Source organism: Anarrhichthys ocellatus, unplaced genomic scaffold (assembly GCF_004355925.1).
Source record: "Anarrhichthys ocellatus isolate YVR2014 unplaced genomic scaffold, GSC_Weel_1.0 scaffold3, whole genome shotgun sequence".
In the NCBI taxonomy this organism is placed as follows: domain Eukaryota; kingdom Metazoa; phylum Chordata; class Actinopteri; order Perciformes; family Anarhichadidae; genus Anarrhichthys; species Anarrhichthys ocellatus.
Genome location: NW_022280033.1, coordinates 14,051,701 through 14,075,334, shown reverse-complemented (window position 1 = coordinate 14,075,334; position 23,634 = coordinate 14,051,701). Strand labels below are relative to the sequence as shown.

At 42.5% G+C, this 23,634-nt stretch overlaps 1 protein-coding gene across 1 annotated transcript; it reads left to right on the top strand.

Annotated features, from left to right (window-relative positions):
• Window positions 1–347: 347 nt before the first annotated feature.
• On the top strand, window positions 348–23,369 carry sptlc3 (serine palmitoyltransferase, long chain base subunit 3). The gene is made up of 12 exons (XM_031879749.1): window positions 348–446; window positions 1,963–2,154; window positions 3,306–3,460; window positions 4,461–4,609; window positions 10,206–10,330; window positions 11,732–11,825; window positions 13,891–13,996; window positions 15,309–15,528; window positions 17,537–17,663; window positions 19,783–19,918; window positions 21,161–21,290; window positions 21,400–23,369. Exons 1-12 carry the CDS (start codon window positions 348–350, stop codon window positions 21,511–21,513), a joined length of 1,647 nt encoding a protein of 548 aa, XP_031735609.1. The 3' UTR covers window positions 21,514–23,369.
• Window positions 23,370–23,634: the final 265 nt, after the last annotated feature.

The following is a 23,634-nucleotide window of genomic DNA, read 5'->3' as shown; positions in this document are numbered from 1 at the left end:
ATATAGATATATATCTATATATATCTATATATAGATATATATACACATATACACTTATATATTTAAAAATATATATATATATATTGAAAAACTCAATCTACATAATAAGTTTAGCAAGTTTAATTTTGGATAAAAGGAGAAGAGAGAGTGTTGGCCCATTTACAGGACATCGAAACAATAGTTGAAGTTGAGGTTCGACTTTTTTTGGAGAAGCGAGGTTCAAACACAGCAACAGTGCATGAGAGGCTGAACCGAGGCAACAGAATGAGGAAGTCACCTTTGTGAGTTGAGTGAAGCGCACCTGACAGTGCGACTGAGGAGACCGCCAACGCCGCGCGTTCAGGAACATGGCAATAACTGCGTCTAACAGCAACGTGCCGCATCTGAGCCTGAATGGACTGAAATGCGACGATATCAAGAGAAATGGCTTTCACCACAGGAGACACGTACGTCCGTCAGCGGCTGGGTTTACTTGCACACATGCATTTGTGAGCCATTTATTTCGTGCACCTGCTTTATTAAGGTTCCCGCATGGAGTCAGGTACTTTACCATTTTGTGGGAGAGATATAGTCTCGAATCTGAGCAACTATTGAGTTAATCGCTGCTTTTTACCTGAAACCAACAACTCAATCCTCGTCATTACTAGTTGGGCTGTCTTTGGCAGTAGAAACGTCTTACGGTATCAATAACTTGAGGTTAATAGAGTCGTGACATAACGTTAGTTATCTGAAGTTATGCATACACACAGTTGCATGTTTCCGTATTTTAAACTAGCGTTAACTGTAATATGACTCGCATGCTGTTGCTCTTTTTTTACAAAGGACTTGTTAGTTACTAAGCAGGACAAAGTAGACAGCGATAAATGAACGAACGACCGCGCCCTGGAATGCTTCCCATTCACTGAAACAGGTTTTCCTGCTGCTCGGCTGGATAAGTGGGGTTCCCGATGTTTTCCTTTATATTTTTGGGACCGGAAATGACATTGCAGCCTTTGCGTAATGTGGGTGTGTTACTGATGTTACAAATAATTCACCTGGTTTGTTTGCGTCTGTTCTCCTGAATTTATGTAACGTTATATGTTTAATTATAGTAACCTTTATATTTGTTACAAGGTGTTAATGTTATTTTGTATCATGCAATGTCCACTAGCTTTGATTAAGAATGTATACACCACCTGTAATTGCTTCATTTACTTCAACAACTTAAGTTTGTACGTTTTTTTTAATACTTTTAATGCCTGACACCCAGTTGAAGGATTTATGCAACTTGTTATGCAACATCGAGCTTGATATGACAGATAGCATCAGTTTTAGTAAAAGCTAGCATTCACCAACACCTCTACTAAAAGGTATCACGCTAACACAATCCTCTAAGAGTATTCTGCACAAACTTTTTAAAAATAATAATAATATTCAGTCCATTGCACAAAGAACACAATTTTAATTCGATATCAGAGGCCTGACTGTTAAACCAGACACAGATGGTAGCCGGAAGTGACGCATTTCCTTGGTGGTGCCAAACAATGTTGAATAAAGACTTCTATTGTCATTCATAAAACGGCGTTCATATTTGTCATCTTGTTAGTTAATATGGTGGTACCTGCTTCCCAAACACCATAGGCCTACTCCTATATAAACATTTTTGACTTTATCGATTTACTTGCAGAGAAATGTTTTGAGCCCAAATTGGCTCCATCGAGCACATATGTGGGCACCCTTATGTGGGTTTATATACACGCAATTAGCGTGTCTACAAATGTATCCCTTTGTGGAAATGTATCGATAACATTACTCCAGTTTGCTTGCTTTAGTGTTGAATAATATGTGTTGTGACTTCTGTGCACCAGTCTCTGTCTCCTCTTAATTTAGGTTAATTAGTGTGTTAACTACAGCCACTTAAATTCAAATAGTATAGTTCTCTCTGCAATGTAAGTCAGCTTATGTGGGTCTCTTGCTGTATAGAAAAATGGCCCAGGGACTGGTGTCGCCTCCAGGCAGCACAAGCAGGAGTCCGTTGAACAGGCCCCGATGTACGTGGCTGTCATGACATACCTGGGCTTCGGCATTGTCACGCTGTTTGGCTACTTCAGAGATTTCCTGAGAGCTGTGGGCTTAGAGAAGTGCAACCTTGCCCAGGAAAGAGAGGAACAGAAGGTAGGTAAAACGTGCTATCAGCACAAACATAGGCATATTGCAGGCATACACACACATACTGTAGAGGCACACATGCACCCAGACAGTTGGAATAGAAGAGCAGGCATGCCTTGGGTGTCAACACATTTTGTGTTCCCCTAATTATTTCAATTTTTGCTCTTAAGCCCTCTCTCTGCCTCCTTCCTTCATGTTCCTCTGCACTATAATGTTGCCATGGGTGAGATAGGACACCACAGAGAATATCTGTTGAATACCTAATTAAATCTCAGAGGATTCTGCTTCTTTTTTCGTAACTGTGCTTTAGTTTCAAGATAAGGCCACATAGGAGCCATTGTATTACCATAGATTCTAAATCCAAAAATCACAGTTAAGTTAAGCCGGTAGTAGTTAATGGTTTATTTTGTGTCACTCGTATTAAAAAACACCGAAGACAAAAGCTGAGTATGTCCATAGGCAGAGACATCTGTGTCTACAAGGAATAACCAGGGCAATCATTTACACTGCAATAAATGGAAGAAGAGCTTTACTGTATGTGGGCTCTGTCATAATTGTGGAATACAAAGGGGGCTAATGAAAGCAAAGGCTCAAATTATCCTGGTAAACACTAGCAGAGATTACTGTGTATGAAAACATACAGTTCATGTAAAGGCCACACTAGTCTAGATGTAACGCTCCTACCAAGGTAAAACCTGAAAAGATGGTTTGAATGTTTCTAAGGTAATTACAAATGTCAGCTTTAGTACAAAGCTAGACCTAATAATGTGAACACCTGTGTGGTCTTAAAGAGTTAGCGCGTCAAGCACAAATCATTTACTATATAGAAGAACCTTCACTTACCCGACAGCATATGTTCAGACTGAGGATGTGTCAGGAAATGTATACAGACACAAAACTGAAGGAAACAATGATGGTCTGCTTTTAAATCTCAATTTGTATAGCTTCAAGTTCAACGTGGCAAAGTTTGGTTTTTTTCTTGTTAATGCTAAAGCCACTGAGTGAAAAAAGCCACCTCTATATACTATAAAGAATGGGCAGAATCCTTTGTTTTGTTTTTTAGAAAAAACCTAACTCTTATTGTTGAACCACTCCGTGACATCCTGCTACTTGCTTACTAGGAAGCGCTGCTGAAAATGTGTGTTCTCTGCTCTCAGGATTTCGTACCTCTTTATCAAGATTTTGAGAACTTTTACACTCGAAACCTGTACATGAGGGTACGAGACAGCTGGAACCGTCCCATATGCAGCCTGCCAGGACCTGTCTTCGACTTGATGGAGAGGGTGTCTGATGACTACAACTGGACATTCAGGTGCTTTGATCCAGTCATTTATGATGAAAGACATACTGCAGATTAGACGTACTGTAGGCTCATAATCATATTTACATTTGCTGCATATGAATATTTTTCCAGTTTAATGCAGGCCAGCAAGTATGAACATAAACATCCCTCCTCTGTGGCTAAATACTATATAACCAGGATTTAATTGGCTAAATCAAGCTCCAGCTCTCTGAGCTAGTGGGGAGAGATAATAACTAAAGCACATGGGTGTACCTCATCAGAAGGATATGTCAGCCCTGGATTTTTTGGATACAGTTAAGATGCCTCTGTGTTGCACAGCAGGGTCAGGCAATATATTATGAAGAGGAATATGAACAGAGCCACGGGGAGGGGATATGACATTATGAATCAGGGAAAAAGGGGTAGGCGTGGATTACACGTATTAAGAGGTTTAACGTGACTGGAAAGAGTAGAAATGGTGCAGTCAGCTACTCGGCTTGTGGTGGTTGGGCAAAGAGACGTGAGGATGTAGGACTTAGTTATGTGCAGGTTTACATGGGAGTCAGTTGATGAAATGGAGCAGTTTTCCTACAATTTCTTTTAAACTCTGATGCTGATGTACATACAGTAAGGCTGCACTCTTGACTGACCATGTGAACTTTCCTTAACTTGCCTTATTGCAAAAGGATTATGACACTCGCACAACTTCCCCCTTTTCCTAGTTTATTCCCTGCTGAGGTACACGTGTGCAGCATAATGACTTGAATGTGTGATTATATACTCAAAGCTGTCCAAGGGAAAATGATTAACAAATGCTGCTTACACACGCAGTCACTGATGCTTATATAAACAGTATTATAATTGCCCCCTTAATGAACTGAACTCCACTGACAAGGAAACAAGTTTATGATTAGCAATTATGTTTAATTGAATGTTGATTACTTTTCATACTATGTAATTTAATTCTCTGCCTGTGTGTGGAAATCAAAGGAGACAGGCTGAACGATGCCTGGTGTTAACATGCTTGCAGGTTAACCGGGAGGACAATACACAATGCCATCAACATGGGCTCCTACAACTACCTCGGTTTTGCTGAGAACAACGCTGACTTCCTGAAAACAGTGGCGGACAAAACGCTGCACTATGGGGTCGGGGTTTGCAGCACAAGGCAGGAAATAGGTGAGTTTGTGGTCAACGTGCAGTTGTACAGATAAAAACAAAACTTGTGGCATTTGTTCTGTTAAGCTAGTTTCAATAAGGGCATTCATTTTATCTTGAGCAAAGTAAGATCCACCTCATAATTCAAGTTAAAAGAGCATACGGCGGTGTCTCTTTCACTTCATCTTGCAGGGCTTCACATTTCTTACATGTGCATCTATTTTTAAAAGTCTCTAGCAGACCCTGATGACACTGACTGGGTTGAGTATTAAACTGGTAATGAAACTCCATCGCCCTCATTACACATGCCATAATTTATTATATTTCTCGTCAGTTTTACTGCCCGCATGTTTGATTATCTTTCAGTGGTTGCAGTGGAATTTAAATTATTCAACCTTTGTTGAATTATGTACCGTTTGGACACAAGCTGGGATCATTACATACTGGTCCATACTGAGGAGTGGGGAAAATTAAAACCACAGTGGGATGTAATACCATGAAACACCCTGGCCATTAGGAATGATGCAGAAGGAATATTATGTGATTGAAGTGAGAGAAATGACCTGTAGGTGTGAATGGTTGTCTGTATATGTCAGCCCTGCGATAGTCTGTCCAGGGTGTACCCTGCCTTCGCCCAATGTCAGCTGGGATCGGCTCCAGCCCCCCCCCCCGCGACCCTGAACAGGATAAGCAGTTAAAGTTGATGGATTGGTGGAAGTGATAGAACAGCAAAGGATCAGATGGAAGTGGGATCTATAGTGCCCTCCAGAATTATTGGCACCCTTTGATAAAAATGAGCAAAACAGGCTGTGAAAAAATGTCTTTATTGTTTATCCTCCTGATCTTTCATTCAAAATATTCACAAAAATCTAACCTTTAACTGAAGTAACATAATTGAAAGAAACATTAAATTCTTATCCTGAAACAAATAGTTTTCTCAAAAATATATGTGCCACAATTATTGGCACCCCTTCATTTAATATTTTGTGCAGCCTCCCTTTGCCAAGATAACAGCTCTGAGTCTTCTCCTATAATGCGTGATGAGGTTGGTGAACACATGATGGATCTGAGACCATTCCTCCATGCAGAATCTCTTCAGATTCCGAGGTTGACGCTTGTGGACTCTCGTCTTCAGCTCATCCCACAGATTTGCTATGGGGTTTAGGTCGGGGGACTGTGATGGCAATGGCAAAACCTTTATTCTGTGGTCGGTGAACCATTTTTGTGTAGATTTTGAGGTGTGCTTCGGATCATTGTTCTGCTGGAAGGTCCAACCACGGCCCATTTTAAGCTTCCTGGCAGAGGCTGTGAGGTTTTCATTTAATATCTGCTGGTATTTGATGCAGTCCATGATACCATGTATCCTAACAAGATGTCCAGGGCCTTTGGAAGAAAAACAGCCCCACAACATCAAAGATCCGCCACCATACTTCACAATGGGTATGAGGTGCTTCTCTGTGTGGCTATCTTTCTGTCTATGCCAAACCCACCTTTGATGTTTGTTGCCAAAAAGCTCTATTTTGGTCTCATCTGACCATATAACCTAGTCCCATTGAAAGTCCCAGTAACGTTTGGCAAACTGTAGGCACTTTAGTTTGTTGTTGATTGACAGCAGAGGCTTTTTCCTGGCAACCCTCCCAAACAAGTTATGGTGATGTAGATGGTAGTTTTGGAGACTTTCTGACCCCAAGACTCAATAACCTCTGCAATTCTCCAGCTGTGATCCTTGGAGATTCTTTTGCCAGTCGAACCATCCTCCTCATGATGCGTGGGGTCAATGTACACACAGGTCCTCTTCCAGGCTGATTCATAACATCTCCCGTCGCTTTAAACTTCTTAATTATTGCCCTGAAAGTGGAAATGGGTATTTTCAACTGGGTATTTTCAACTGCTGATTTGTGCAGCTCAACAACTTTTCGTCGCACATCGTCACTGTGTTCTCGGGTCTTTCCCATGGTGATGAATGACTAAGGAAATTTGGCCTGTGTCACCTCATATTTACGTATACCCCAGTGAAACAGGAAGTCATGGTTGACCACTTAAGAGTTCCTAATCAAACAGGTGAACTTAAAAATGTAAAATATGACTGGAATTATACTTCAGTTAGAGTTTAATCATGAGATGTTCTAGGGGTGCCAATAATTGTGGCACACATGTTTTAGAGAAAAATATTTGTTTAATGTCAACATTTTTTTTTTTTTTCAATAGTTTTACTTCAATGAAAAGGTAACATTTTTGTGAATATTTTGAGTGAAAGACCAAGAGGATAAACAGCAAAGAATTTTTTTCACAGCCTGTTTTACTCATTTTTATCAAAGGGTGCCAATAATTCTGGAGGGCACTGTATGGCTTCAGATGAATTTTGAATAGTGTTTTATCCTCCCGCTTCCGATGGTGTTCAAGTGCCTGCGTGCGCCAGGATCTCATGTTACGGCACAGCAATGATGTGGCAGTGAAATCTGATGATCGGCTGAGTCAGCTGTTTATTGGTGAAAACATGCCATTGGGTAAACACAATGGAGCTCACAGAACAGGCCAAAAAGTTGACTTGGGAAAAGGTAGTTCCTTTTCTTACTGTCGATGATGTTGAGTTTATGACACCACCGTGCTGTGTATCTACTGAGAGCAGGAATGCAGCGAGCTGACATAAAAAGCTCAGAGCGGGTTGAGTGGCTGCCTCGTGTTTCATGATATCAGCAGTTTGACAAGAACAGAGAAGACCAGAGGAATTAAAGGGCATGTGAGGGTTAGTTATACATTTGTTTGTCAGAGTGCAAGTACCCCCCCCCCCCCCACACACACACACAGACTCCTCCGCACCATCCATTATTCATGATTTATTGATATTTTTATTTCTCTTTTAAAGTGGGACTGTTTTTCCCTGGGTTTGTAATCCATGTTTCTGCTGGCTCACTGTGAGGGTTAAGGAACAACATGCAGTTCTCCCTTGAGACCTTATTAAGCATCAATTATTAAAGTAAGTAAGTAAGTAAAATGTATTTATAAAGCGCTTTTCACAGACAAAAGTCACAAAGTGCTTAACAGGGCAGAAATTACAAGCATAAAAATCACAATGTGACCACAGGGCCAATAATTTACATACACACAGAAAATACAAAATTAAAACATGGTTTAAAAGCAGGTCTAGGTCATGGGTTTTACCCAAACGCCAGTCTAAAGAGGCGCGTTTTCAGCTGGTTTCTGAAAGTGTTCACAGAATCTGCAAGGCGTAGAGGTGCAGGCAGAGCATTCCACAGCCTCGGTGCTACTGCCTCAAAAGCTCGGTCACCACGGGTCTTAAGGCGAGTGCGTGGGACAGACAGAATAGGGGTGAATAGGGGCGAAGTACTGTAGATCAGCTACGTAGGAGTCTGACCGTGTAGTGCTCTGTAAATGAGAGTGAGCATTTTAAAGTGTATCCTAAAAGCTACAGGGAGCCAGTGGAGAGATCCGAGTACGGGGGTGATGTGAGACCGTCGATTTGTCCTGGTGAGTAATCTGACGGCAGCGTTTTGGATGACCTGCAAACGGTTAAGAGCAGATACACTGAGTGATGAGAAAAGTGTGTTACAGTAGTCAATGCCTGAAGAGATAAATGTGTGTATGATCATCTCTAGTTCAGGTGTTGATACTACAGATCTCAGCTTACTGATATTTCTTAGGTGGAAGAAACATGATCTGGACAGCTGCTTAACATGGGGGTCAAACAACATGGATCGATCAAAGACAATCCCTAGATTGCGCAGGTTGCAATGGGCAGCAGAGGAGAGTGGACCAATACTCTGCCTGATCATAGGGACAAACTCATCTGGCGAAAATAACTAGAACCTCCGTCTTACTGTCGTTGAGTTGTAAGCAGTTTTCTGCCGTCCAGCCTCTGATGGCATTGACACAGTCCAGGAGCCTAGTTAATGTGAAGGCCTCGCTGGGTTTGAATGACAGATGACCCCCCCCCCCCGTAAATACACTAACATGTCAAACATTCAAAGATTTGTATTAATGGATAGCTCACTGGTCCAGCTTCTCCTGCAATCATTAACATACAGCATATTCTCTAATGAAGTCATGCATTCAAATGAATGACAAATTACCAAAACACACTAAGTGTGCAGCTACCAAGCACATAGTAGTAAGTATTTCACCATTATGTGTACATTAATAAATTAATATAATAGCGCTGTTTTGTATGTACAGGAGTTAAGGACAAGCCATAAACGCTGTACTTGTCTGCTGAGGGTCCAATCGACATAGGTGATAGAAATGATTAACTCATCCAGGCGTGTTTTGTTTTTTCTTCTCTTGTTGTAAAGCCTTTTGAAGAGTAACTTTAGTCACAGGTTTACAATCAAAGAGATGGATTTAGCTTGGTGTTTTGCAAGCACAATCTTTATTGTCCCTCCACAGCAATGCTCTCCAACCTTGCAGATTGTTGTACAGCTTGATGATTGTGACGGCAGAGAGGTGACCTTGGTAATTCAGGGAGAGGGGACCAAGCTTATTGAGATGCATATGACACAAGAGCTGACTCAAATCCGCGAGTGTGTGAGATCTAATAAGGACTCTCTCACCTGCAGAGCTTCCAGACCTCGTGTACAATGTTCTATGTCGAGAGCAAATGCCGATGCGGTCTGATCAAAAATGCGCACATGCCAGCAGGGAATGTGAGCCTGAGTGGTTGAGGAAATGTATGAATCGATTTGTCTGGTATAAAGACAGAGCTGCTTCACTGTGTTATTGTTTTATACACATATCTTAATACACATTTTCCACTCCTTCCTGAGACATTCAGTCTGTGAACTTTTTAATAATCATTGAATTATTAGTATCCCATGTATATAAAAATGTATGCACTAGTATATCCTTATGAGGATTGCCCTAATGACATCACAACATCTCAAAACCAGCTTCGTTTTTATTTACTTTGACGGTAAGTTATTTCATCTTGTAGTGTTTTCTTGTAGCGCTATATATAAATGTTTAATAGACATCTTTTTACTGACCGTTTTTTATCGTGTTCTGCTGTGATGTTGGCAATTTTACCTTCAAAGTAGTGATGTACTCTACCATTAAACCTCTTTCACTGCCTACCTCTCTCCCTGTAACTCACAATTATACCAGTAATTCTTTTTTATCAGCTGGTCACAGGGGCAGTACCGAAAGCACCCAAAAATCCCATTTTTATTGCTCAAAATAGAAAAACATCATGTCGGGTGACAGATAACAATGTGATAAATTCTCTAAATGAATTCTGGTCCCCACCTGCCACATTGGGTTATAACCAGCTGCCTCAGTCCCAAATTGTGCCGCAGAACCGTTTTAGACCTGACTCGCTTCGATATTACCTGGGATGAAAAAAAGGGTAGTTGAACTAAATTACAAATTTACCACATCTTGAGTCTTTTATAAATCTTTTCAAATGCCCAGAGAGCTGCTGGCTGATGCTGCGTGGTCCAGGCTGTTTCATGTGGGCCTGTTGCTTTTTATCACAAGGCTTTCATCTCTGTCAAGGCTTGTGACTAGATGACAGAAAGACAAAGTCTAAAGGACTACCGGATAAACCAGCAGGTACAGTGATCTTTTCATGGTGAGTTACCCCCCTGTGATTTGTGTCTTGTAGGTACCCTGAGCATCCACGAAGAGCTGGAGAAACTTGTGGCCAATTTCCTCAGAGTAGAGTCCTCCATGATTTTTGGGATGGGTTTTGCCACCAACTCAATGAACATTCCAGCAATCATCGGCAAGGTTTGTGATTTAACACATTAAATGCCACATACAGAATATAGGAAGTCCTACTGTATATGGGTGTCATTTTTACAGCACAGCAGAAATTAATCTAATTAGCCTAGCTTTTGTTCCTTCCTTGCATATGGCCTAAATTAATGAATAACAGTCAACTAAACTCAGCTGCGAACAACTCCTGACCCACCCACCATTAATTAAAATCATAATTAAACATTCCAGTAGCCAGGAGAATAAGGCTCTGGGCATACATAGCTGCTTTCAGTCACATAGACGAGGAAGGGGCAGGCTTTGTCAAGAGCACTACTCCAGGGTTTGATTAACCATACTGTGGCCTGTCGCCACACCAGCCTGGCTCACACAGACAGCCACGGGCTACCAGGGGCAACACGCAGCGCGGATATCGGTGATTGGAACGGACAGGAAGAAGGGGAGGTCGGCGGTTTTAAGTGATGAGAACGGGCTCGTTTATGCAGCTCAAGAGGTGCGGCAGCCCCTCAGGCTGCAGCCCCCGTAGTCACCCTGCAGGGGCTGGGGGGGGGTCAACCCACACTGCCAACTCTATCCTACAGGGACAGGCTGTGCAGGCAGAGCTACATTAGAGTGACAGCTGCTTGTAGACCAGTGACCAGGCCAGCTGGACCCCAGGCCAAACCGAGGGTATCCATCGCTGAGACGGTGTCAACATACCCTCTACAAGAGTTCATTCAAACTAATGCAGTCAAATGCTTAGAGCTTCAGTGTTGAATATGCTAATGTTCTGGAGAGAATTTCGTGGAACAGCTGAATTAATTTGCATGCTGATTTTTATGGAATATGAAGCACTATACTCTTCATTAGGAAAAAACTGTGATGTGTCTGTCGGTCGAAACTTCATCAGGCAACATGTGCAGTAGATACAATTATTATCGTACACAAAGGACCTAGAGATGGAGCATTATGATGGAGGCATGGATGGTAAGCGGGGCGAGAGGAGTGGGCTGACATGTAATTGGCCACGAGGATCCTTTTAGAGCAACAACTATTGAACAGCAAATTGCACAAGGACACAGTACAAAGCAACAAAACATATGGAAAATACATAGAAAATTATGCAGTCTTGCAGAAAACCGATTTTGTAGGTTGGTAGCACACACTTGTCTGATTTTCATCTGTATGCGGTTATGCTGATGATAGCTAATTTATAGACCACTAAATTCGAAACATCTTACACTGTCTATGCAAATGTCATCATCGTATCGATAATCAAAGATTATTACCAAATGCTCAGTGTAATGTATATACAGGAATACTGTGCGGTTTGATTTTAAGAATGCAGGAGCATGTGATTCAGCTATTACACTGGAATTGAATCTCTTTCTTGGGGGAATTCGAACGCAATCTTTTCTCTGTGCTGATTTCCAGGGTGGTTTGATACTGAGCGATGAGCTCAATCACACATCTCTCATCTTAGGGGCCAGACTGTCAGGAGCAACGATCCGGGTGTTCAAACACAACAGTAAGTCCAGTAACTCTTTCGTTCTAACATAAGTCATGGTGCTTCTGCCTTACAACAACACGTGTGCTTTATTCAAGCCATAATGTGTTGTTTCAGTTTGCCAACATGGTGCTTAACATTCATTGCTCCTGCCAAACAAACATTGGTGATATGGCATTAGGATGGACCTTGCCATAGATTATGTGTTGAAGTTTGAATTTCTCGTTTGTGCCACCACCACTGCTCACATTATTTAGTTTTGCTACTATTCACTCCAAACTGTTGCTGCTGTGGGAAGCACATTACTTTCTGCGCGGTACAGGATTTGCCTTAGGAAAGACCTACTTAACATTCTGTGTTTAGAGCAGCAAATGTAAAAGCTTTGGGTTCAGTTCACAGTCACGACATGAGCAGAAGAGCAGCAGAAATCAAAGTTTGTTTTATATGAAAATGTCACCTTACTTAAACGAAATGCTCTCCATTTTATGATCCAGTTATATATTGTCAGTAGATAAGATAAGGGAGAATTGTTTCATCAACATTCATCGTGCTTACATTGGAAACATCCACCGCTCTTTCAGGGGACAGACAAACGAGCCAGTCCTGTGGCAACAAATGCGTCCTGACAGGTACAAGCAGAGTCAGCCATGGGTCCTCCAAGCAGATCCCAGAGGCCTGTGTACAGGCAAAGAGCCCTCAGGCACCTGAGTAGCTGACTCCTTCCGTCCTTAATACCGCCAGCACCATACAGTCATTCCCTCTTTTATTAGTACAAAGCCAATGTTTACTAAGCGGGCTAGAGCAATCAACTCAGCCACATCAACAGATAAGTTAAACAATGTATGCATTTATTGGTGCAACCTCTGTCTTAAATATCAGAGATCCTTTATTTATGGAATTTGAAATGTGTATTTGGAATTTCATACCAGAGAGCACATGAACCGGTTTGTCCAGTCTAGTACTGTGAGGCTCACGTGTTGGAAATTCTTCACATAGTCATAGATGAAGGATGCTTATTTTGAAGGTTGTCATTCTTATTCTTTCAAATAATCCCATAGATGGGAGGTTAGGATCTGTCTATAATGCTAGTAGCAGTAGTGCACTCAGAGGGTCAGTGCACAGATAACATAATAACATTTTGTAGATACCCACAACTGTATGCACGTTTCTTGTGTCGAAGCAAAGACTCACCGTCCCCCTCAGCACAGTCTTGGAGCTTATCTCAAATCAGTGCTTAACCGTGAAATCATCTTTTTCTCATTCTTGTCTGTGCACTCAACAAACCCCTGTGGATGTCTCTGTCACTGTCTGGTTTCCTGAACGTTGATGTTGGAAACACTGGTTGTGCTCCGTCGTGGTTTTTATCAGGAGAGCATCTGCTGCCTCTTCAGTAAACCTGTTTTTGTGCTGAGGGAGCGTTATCGATCATCTATGACAGATAATTAGCTGTGACAGGTTCACTCGCTGCTCAAAATGGTTGGTTGGTGGTCATACTTTGCTGCTATATGAACCACAGCTATTCAACACTGCCATCTGCTGGTTTGCGGCAGAGGAGCAGTAATAGTGCCGCCTGCTATAAACTCTAAACCCCAAGGGGAAGTTATTTTGCTGAAGCCAAAATTTCAATCCTAATTTTAAGCAACCCTGCAGACTGCACTGAAGAGACCTTTGGCCAAACCCCTATTTAGCTCAGTTAGTAAACCTGCCTGACACAGACATCGCAGGTGTTCATTTGCATCAGAATGCAGAGGTATTTGCTGTGCATATTGTAGAAGGTGTTACTTGCAAATAAACTAGTTCCATGTGTACTCTGGGAACTGCCCTGCCTTGTGGGAATTGTTATTCTACGTGCTTTTAGTTGGAGTTCCTTGCCAGCTACGATCTGATTCGTGCTACACTCTACACTTTATACACTGGATTTGTTTTTTACATATCAAGTGTTTAGTTGCATGTGATGTCATATGACAAGCCGACACTACACTTGCAAACATGGTTATGTGTTTAATACAATTTTATTTTTCGTGCGTGTGTGTGTGTGTGTGTGTGTGTGTGTGTGTGTGTGTGTGTGTGTGTGTGTGTGTGTCAGACATGCACAGTCTGGAGAAGATGCTAAGAGAGGCAGTTTGCTCAGGGCAGCCACGGACCCACAGGCCCTGGAAGAAGATCCTCATCATGGTGGAAGGCATCTATAGGTCAGCCGTCATTAAAGAACACACACACGCACATTAGAGTAGTCGCTCTCTCACAGACTCATATCATTGGTAAGTGGAGCTGTTGTATCAATCTTTGTAAGTGTAGGCTTTCAGGTGGTCTTTAGCAGAATTTTGCACAGCCAGACTCGGGTGGAAATCTTAAATTGTAACCTGAGGAGAGCTTTAACTTTCAACCTGTGTTTAGCAGTGCCTGTAATAGTCTCTTTTTCAACTGCTTCCCGACCGTTGAATAATAGACTCTGTGTGAGTGAGTATGTGTGTGTGTGTGTGTGTGTGTGTGTGTCTGTATGGTTGGGTACCGTTTCATTACTAGAGAGAAGAGAAAGGTATCGTGTGTCTCTCCCGGCAGTGAGCTATCCTGAGTCTTAGTGACCCTCTCCATCTGCTCATTAGCTCCAAATCAAGGCCAAATGGAGCCACAGAGATTGACTTGGCTACACCCCCAGCTCCAACTGCCATGTTCTTTTTCCTTCCTTCCCTCTTTATAGCCTCATTTCAGCCCTTTTGAACTAAAACACAAGATATTCATCGTGCTTTTAGTCAGCATGTCACTATTTCCTCAACACATTTACACAGTCAGTCAGCTGTGACGTTTATTTAATTGTTTTACGACAGCCCTTTTTATCAAATGAAGAGCAAAATCTGGAACATGGCCATCAGTTGGTATCAACATAACTATTAGTTTTACAACAACCCTGCTTATTTGAGAGACAACTTAATTGCATGTAGTCAGAGCCTCTTTATCAGGCAGTAATGCCTAATGTCAGGCTCAGACATTGAAGAAACCTTTCGGTACGGCACTGCAAGAACTAATGCTCCATCTATCACCTCCCTGTAACATCAAAAGGCTCAGATAGAGAGTAAGCCAGCTATAACCTGGCCCTGCCTTTGATGTCCACATCGGCCCTGGTGTAACACTGTCTTGTGTCATTTCTCAGCCATAGCAAGGATAGCAGGTCTGGGATTGCTCTATTTTCTCCAGCCATACACTCACCGATGCTGTCTGTTTGCAGCCTTAAAAGGCTTGCAGCAGAGGGGAGGAAGAGATGGGAGAGAGGTGGGAGTGAAGTGAAAGAGTCCAGCAGGAAGATGCTTGGAAGAATCTCAAATTATGTAATATGCATTTACAGATGTACAGATGCTCTGCAGTGGATAAAGTGAGGCCGGGGTCAGATTCGTTTCCTTTTTAAAACCCAATCCCTTTTGGAGTGTGGTTTATAATTGATGAAATGTGCACATGTTGTTCCTTTTGTAACCATGTGCTTTGCTTGTGTGATTGTCCTGTGATTAGCATGGAGGGCTCAGTGTTGCGACTTCCTGAGATCATCGCTCTGAAGAAGAAGTATAAAGCATATCTGTACCTGGACGAGGCCCACAGTATCGGAGCAGTGGGACCATCAGGGAGGGGGGTGACCGAGCTGTTCAATGTGAACCCAGCTGATGTGGACGTGATGATGGGCACCTTCACCAAGAGCTTTGGGGCTGCTGGAGGCTACATCGCAGGGAAAAAGGTAACTGTGAAGTTTTAGCTCTTCTGTTTTGGCTTTTTCAGCTTTCATGTTATTGTTTGTAGTCCACAGTATATTTATATCACTGTTTATTTATTATGAATGCAATTTTCTTTCTTTTTTAATCGTTTTATACATGATGTTCATAGAATTTCACTCAATACTAATTTCTTCCACACATTTATTATAACGGTAGGCCTACCAACGCTTTCAGGTTTCATTAGATATCTGGCAGTGTAGAGTGAAGGAAAACATAAAGCAATATAAAAAGACACATGTACAATAAAATAGAAGACAAAAATAAGTTAAGATAGAAACTAGTCTGGTTGCTAAGCAAAAATAATCCTCCTGGACCCAAACAGGGTCAAGATACATTTCAAAATATACAGCGTGTAGGTGGGATAAATCACACCGAAAAAATTTCGACAGCCTTAAGTAAAATGCCATTCTTATAAAATCAAATAACTGAGATGAATTTCTGATACTTTCCTGACATTGTTTAAACAACCTGGCAACTAACTGAACACAGTGACTGCATTACCCCATATGGCTCCATGGCAGGTGAAAACACACCCCACAAAGTATTTTCCAATATGTTTTTACCCAGGTCTGATTTCAACCATACACGCTCCATCACACCCTGCCTCCATCGGAGCTCGCACGTGTCCAACAAATGTTCCCCAGGCTGTGGCTCCGGGCCTTTGTAATTCCTTTTTACTCCATTAAAAAGTGCACTTTAGTACATACTAATCAACATGGCAGTTGATTAGAAAGCAACAGAGGAAACAGCCATGCTGCTTGAATTAGGTATTCTGTCGCCGTATGTTGGCTCAGCCCTGCTCTGCCATAATAAGAAGGTAAAGCTGGCAGAGGGCCAGCCCCTTCTTGTGGCGGGCGCCGGAACTGCGCTCCAGATTTAACAGGATGCCTTTTAACAAGCATGATAATGTTTGAAGTAAGAACACTCCGCCTGGTTTGACAGCTGGCTGTAGTAAAGTCCTGAAAAAAAGAAACCGGCAGGAAAAGAGAGAGAAAGCCTTTAGATTTGACGTATTTGTTGTTGCGGTGAAATCCCCCAAATCCTACAATAAGTGGATACGGGTTGACCGACAAAAGACTCTGCAGATGTGTTCAGGAAAACAGTCATGTTATAGCTATTTTATGAGAGGACCAAAAATAAATATCCCAATAAATACACTCCAAGCTCCTTCTAATTCACTTCAACCTTGCACATAGGAAGCTTTTATTCATCAACCCTTTACTCAAAACTTGGATTGCAGTGAGATTAGGCTATTAAATACATCCGTTGAAGTGTGTACCCTGTTCTGGCACCACTCCTAGTCCGTGGCACTGTGGACATGTATCACCACATCGGTATTGCGGCCACCTTGTGGCTGAGGAAACACTCTGAGCTGTCAGTCCACGCCGCAGACATGAGATGGATTTCGGACGTGTTCCCTTAACTGGTTTATCTTGGTCACAGTGAAATCCTGCGAGGGCCCTAAAGCGGTCAAAATCCCCTGCCTTAAACGAAAACAGATGTCAGGTTGTTTCAGGGTTCTTATCCTACGTTTGAGCATTTCCCCTAAAATCCCCTCCCCTCATTTGTGTGTGTGAGGAAGCCGCAGCCTCAGCCCAGTGGGGACAGATGGCTGTGAGTGGAAATAGTGGCCAGACAGCATCTCTGGCTACGTGTCATCACCCCGCACCCACTGGCCACCGCGCAGCCACTGAGCAACACCCCGTCACAGCTCCGGGCCCCGCTTCCAACCTCAGACCACTTACACTCTCGTGCTCCTGGGACCCATGACCGAATCGGTTTCCTGAAACACTGCTCTTCTCTTGACAAACCACTTGCAGAATGAATCTCTTGGCCAAACTTCTGTCACATTGAAGATCTGAAATGAACCGTTTATGTCAGTGAACACATAAACACATTGTTTTCTAAATGTATTGTGAACATCTAGTATCTCTGCTGATTTTCTGTGTGTCACTGTGTCCCGTGTTGCAGGACCTGGTGGACTACCTGCGCAGTCATTCTCACAGTGCCGTATACGCCTCGGCCATGTCCCCTCCTGTCGCTGAGCAGATCATACGCGCCATGAAGTGCATCATGGGAAAAGACGGGAGCACAGAAGGTGAGCGAGCGTGTGAGCTCATTGCCACTCTCCCCCAGTGAAACGTCCCCCTGAATTTCAGTCTTATGATCCACATGCTCGTCAAACATGATGTTCTTTACAAGGATAAATATTATGTCTGGCTTATAAAATGTTTTACACCTTTTAATATAATTTTAATGGAAACAATAGCAAACCAAATCCAGAGGACGGTACCAATGTTAGCATTAGGAGTAAGTCCAGACCTGCAGGGAAAGACAAACAGCTGCTTGGCCAGAGAACGTGGTAGCAATTACGGGGGTCTGTAGTGGTAGAAAGAGGGGGGGGCATGCATCAGTCCCTGAGCACACGTGACCCTAACGTGGAGGAAATCATTTTCATGTGTGTGTTGTGAGGAACACTGTACCTCTGAAAAGTTTCTGCTTACATGGCATCAGACATTAGGGCAGGGGAGTAGTCATTACCAGACCAGTTGCAATACTACCAGAGCAATGAGTTATTGTAGTTGTACTTCTGGTAGTAGTTGTAATAGAAGGAGAAGTAGTGGGAATAGAGTTAGTGTATGTAATGGTTGAGATAGTAGTGGTAAGTACAGATCTACAGAACTTAGGACAGGTGTTGCAGTAAAAAGAACTCCAGTCGTAGTGCGTTTAACCTACAGCGATAGGGACTATAAGGGGCAAACAGTTTAAACAGAATCAACTTTTGGAGACACGTAACTCTACATCATGCCGCGGTGGCAAATCACATAACCAACAATCCAGAGCTGTACAGCCCTGCCACGAGTGAAAAAAGACGCTAATCGTTGTGCAGTCGCTTAATTTGAATGAGCCAAACTGCCGCGCAACCCTGAGATAATCGCCGCAACGCCTGATTCGCCTTAAAGTGTGCTCCGTAAGACAAAAAATACACAACATGTCTGCCGTAGGGTCCTGAAATGGGTTGATCGCTCCAAAGATTAGAGCCTGGCGTCTCACGGCTGAGGTGTATCGCAGTTTCATGCGGAGATGTGTAACTTTCTCATCTGGCTCTGAACCAGACATGCTTTGCATCTGACGCAGCCCAGCGAAATACCTGTTGTGGAAAAATGAGTCTTGACCTGTCTTTGAGAGGGCAGGGAACACAGCAGACAGTGCAGTCTTATAAAACGTCGGCTCCAACATCCATCACAACACTATAAAAGCCCACTGTGACAAGAAACGTCTCATACTCTTTATATGCCCTATACATTTTTATACCTCCCCCCGCCCCCCATCTTTCTCGTTGATGTTGAATTTCGCACTTTAAAGCCAACTGGAGCTCTGAAACAGGGAAAAGCCCTGACACACACTGCTATTTCCGCACGTTCTCACCTACTCAAATGATTTCAGAGTCTGGCAGCAGGGTTTTGACCTTCTTGCCCTCTATCTTAGCAGAGAGGACCAATTTATAAAATAGGGCCTGTGCTTTTAAGGCGGGTGCCTGAATGTTGTGTTTTTCCCTCCCTCTCTTTCTCCGCTGAGATATGGGGATGTAAAGTGCTCTCTTACATTCCCATGAAAGAACTGCCAATATTTTACCAGGTAATCGGAGGGAAACAAAGCTGTGTTCCAAGGCTGAGCCGAGCCAAGACTCTGCTTCAGCCACGGAGCACCAGGCTCCCCAGTGATTCACATCATTTGGAAACACAGGGGGTTAGCAGGGCCGGCCGCCTCTGCTGTCTTTCATTTGTTCTCTAATACATTTATCTGAAATATAGGTGGTACTTTAGTATTATATGTATTGCGTTTCAGTCATGGCTGCACTCCAGCGGCAGTCCACAGTCGCTCATTTTGTGCGAAATCCATCGTGTCCAATTTGCAAGCCCTCATTTTGGCAGCGTGCAAGTGCGTACACCATGCCGTCAGGCGGACAAAACTGAACCATCTGCTGCCGCAGCTGAGTTGTAATCATGAGCAAGTTCGTAGGGTGGGCTGGAATGGCCCAGATGGAGGTGCAGGACTCAGGATGAGATGGCACTGCAGAGATCTCACACTACATTAGCTGCTACTGACAAGTGGTGTCCCTCCCTGCAGAGGACAGGGGAAATATGCATTGAAGAAAAGCAGCGAGTTGGTGTTTTACTCATGCTTATCTGGTGGTGTACTCGTTTTAATTGTAGGCATTAGGCGGATCCGCCAACTGGCGGAGAACACCAGATACTTCAGGGCCAAGCTGAAGGAGATGGGCTTCATCATCTACGGCAATGATGACTCACCTGTGGTTCCAATCCTGCTCTACATGCCCGGCAAAGTGGTGTAAGTACACTTAAACGCTCACCAAAAAACACCTGCCTCTTTCAAAGAGCAAGACTATCGGGGTGTTCATTGAGCATAGACTAATTATGGAACAATAAGTATCACCTTTACTATCCCTCGTCGTCACAATCAATTTCTCTGAGTGGTTTGAATGGCTGCCGTGATGCACACTCCAGATGAATCCGTGGTGTAGACCGTGTGTGTGTAGACTGGCTCACTGTAACCACTTTAGAGGAAACATCAGGTATTGATTCGGTACAACCCAGGATTCTTTGAGCCTCTCAGGTATAATCAATTGGGTATGAAGTGTCTTTCAATGCCAGTCACCACTAATATCCATGAAAAGACCAATCCCACCCAGTCATTTGCCATAATCAGCAGCTTCTGGTTTTGCAGTGCACAATTTCCATGGGCATTAATGATGATGGAAAGAAAAGTACATTTTAACCAGTATTATTTTTTGAATGCACTTCAGACAGTTTTCCAACTGTCTGAAGTGCATTTCTTAGGTATTTCATAACCACTGTATGAAAGTAATGTATCTGTAGCTACTACTGTGTATCAAATCTACTTCTGGCCATTTACCACTGTCCTTATTAAATATAATTGATCTTAAATGTGCTGGTGTTAGATTGAGGTTCTGCACGACCATCTGTACATAGCGCTGCTCTGCACACCCACATCATCTAAAATATACAAGACTGTCAACGTTGGCGGCGTCGGATTCACTTAACCGTTTTCAAGCACATTGTATGGTTTGAATTCTCCAAACTGTTCTCTTTGCCACAAAATTAAGAGGTATTCGCTGATCGGACGTATTAAAGTAGAAGTCATCAGAGATATGCTGATTCTAGCCCTAGCCAAAATTGTTAGTTATGTGTTCTTTTTAATTTAACGATGCCACACATCCCAACTACATAATTGAGGATTTGGAGGGGCTTGAAGAAGCATTCCTTATGACTTTCAATGTGATGAGACTTCCTCATTCTGAGGTGGTGTGTGGGGTCTTCAGACTTCTAACCTTAAAATGGCAGAAATGTAGGATACGTTTTGTATTAGCAAGGCAACAATTGATGTCCAATTAATAGAGATTTCCTTGATGCAGAGATGGTCTCACTCAAAACCTTGTAAACGACCAAAACGTTCACTTTGGGTGTGATTTACTTTTAGTCCTTACAGCCATTTGTTAATGACAATATACTGTAAATAAAGTGATATTTTCTCTTTTGAATTTTTGACCAGGGCTTTTGCTCGAGAAATGCTGGAGAGGAAAATTGCCGTAGTGGTCGTCGGCTTTCCAGCGACGCCGATTACAGAGGCCCGAGCTCGCTTCTGTCTGTCTGCAACGCACACCAGAGCCATGCTGAACCAGGTACGCACACATTCACCAGCATGACGTTGCTCTCTAAGGCTTTAAAAGCTCAATTCTTCCCCTGAATCAAACATAACACACAATCTGAGACTGTTCCTCTTGTCCTCAGGTGCTGCACCATATGAACGAGGTGGGAGACAACCTCTGTCTGAAGTTCTCCCGACTGAAATATTCCTCTTGTCCTGACCTCTGTGATGAGACAGACTTTGAGCTGGGCAGCTGATATGACCCTTGACACCTTCATTTCACCTTCGTGTCAAAACGAAGCCTACTAAGTGTCCATGCCACAGCAGCCCCATAAACGCACAACGCAGAGTAACACCCGTGTCTCACAGCAGAAGAGGGGCCAAATGTTTAGCAGCTGCTTTTTATATGTTTGTAAAACATTGCAATTTAACGGAACAATTATGTGTGCCTTTGAGAGTCTCTATGAACTATTTAAATGCCTTTTATTCTGAATACATTTTAATGTGAATACATGCCTAAAATGATTGCACAACCATTGCTGGATTGGTTTCAAACTCCAGTACGATAAATCACTTTGTTAGTTCAGTTTTAGAGGCTTTTTTTACGCAGTTATTCTATTGACTTGTGTCTATATTTAGACGTTCAAAACTTTTTAAGGAAGCATTTTCTGCTTCTCATAATGTCAGCCTCCATTTATTAAAAATGCTGGTGGTGGTTATGATTAGAGAATGGTGTACAGTCTCTGTGAAGTTGATGGAAGGAGTCCCATTTGCTTCCCGGATATGAAGTGGTAGTTATAAGGAATGAAAAGGGTATTTGTAGTCATTTCACCCCATGGTGTCGTGCTGCATTGCTGAATGTTGAATCTGTTGATTTTAATTTTCTTTTTTTATTAGTAAAACAACAATACTGCAAATGAAAATGTCCTGAATGTGTTTTGAAATAGAAAGGTAGATTAACGATCCAGACGACAGGTTTCTAAAAGTCCTGAACCTTCCCTTTGGATCGGTCTTTTCCTGACACATGATTATTTACACATCTCAAGGCTGGACTGATTAAGCCAAGGATGATGAAGATCCCTGTGTTGCACAGTGAACTGTTTTTATAAAACCTTCATCGGTGTAAGACCACTTTCATCTCCACGGTAAATGATCACCTCCCTGTAAATACAAGATTACGCAGCAATTACTCAACAACTGAGTTAAATCCCAACAACCCCCACACAGACTTAAAAAGGTGTTTTGACTTGTTTTGTGGCGAGACTGCTCATATTCATCAAGCCTTAACAGCTTAATCAATGGTGTTTTAAAGACGTGCTGTTCCCTTTCACACACAGACTGCGTAACAGTTGTGAAGGTAAGCATGCAGAGTATGCAGCACCTGAGCCAACAGAAACCTAAACTAGCAATTAAGCGCCAAACTCTAAATTCTCGTGGTATGGGGTAATCATTTGATTAACCGAGGAAGGATTATAGATGAATGATAAATGTGTTTTCACAATGTGTCAGACTGGGTCTAGTCGACACTTGTTTGCCCTCGGGGCGTTACCGTGTTTGTGTTTTTTTCCTCCTCATAAACAACATAGTGATGAGATTTTTGCAAGTTGGCTTGCAATATGCAATCCATGGTAGAAAAAAATAAATGCAAGATGAACTGCAAACAAAGAGGTAGTAGGAAGAAAAAGTTTAAAAAGTGAATTTAAAAAAAAGTCCTTTTCCCCTAAAGGAGAAAACCATTCAAGTCTATGGTAGACCATTTAGTTCTGTAAGTAAATATCCACATCTGGCTCCTGTAGCCAGAAACAATAGAAAACTGTTTTGTTCCTCATATCTGTGATGTCATACTGCACCAATGCACTGCTCCATAAAGATCTTGAGGAGATGTGAAAAGGTGGCCTCATATGCTGCATTCGCGTGCTCGGGATGTCTGTTATTAATTTGTGTTTACTTTCACCTTTAGTCTTCATGTGAACATTCTGAAATGCATTGTGGGTTTACAGCAGAAGACAGATGTGTGTAAAGGGAAACTCAAAAGCTTGAATTCACTCTCGGACACAACTCGGTGCGTTACAGACGTGGAGCGCTCAAATACTAAGCTCCACTGTGATTATGCAGAATGGCAAACTCTAACTTGCTGAGATTTGCCAGCAAGGCACAGCAGGAATAATGCTTGTTCACGTTTGAGAATGAAATTGTGTTCGGAGAAGATATCATATTGGTGGCTTTTTATTTTAAAACTGCTTTTTGCTTTAGTCAGTATTTAAACTTAATATGTAACTGACTTCTGGAGGACAAATTAGTATGATTCAACTGATGGAGGCCTTATATAACTGTGTGTGTGTGTGTGTGTGTGTGTGTGTGTGTGTGTGTGTGTGTGT

What these genes read in the sequence shown, in the direction of transcription:
- sptlc3 (XM_031879749.1), top strand. Translation starts at nt 348, where the DNA reads ATGGCAATAACTGCGTCTAACAGCAACGTGCCGCATCTGAGCCTGAAT. An exon ending in GCTTTCACCACAGGAGACAC is followed by an intron (nt 447 to 1,962) that starts GTACGTCCGTCA and finishes CTTGCTGTATAG; the next exon opens with AAAAATGGCCCAGGGACTGG. An exon ending in AGGAAAGAGAGGAACAGAAG is followed by an intron (nt 2,155 to 3,305) that starts GTAGGTAAAACG and finishes CTCTGCTCTCAG; the next exon opens with GATTTCGTACCTCTTTATCA.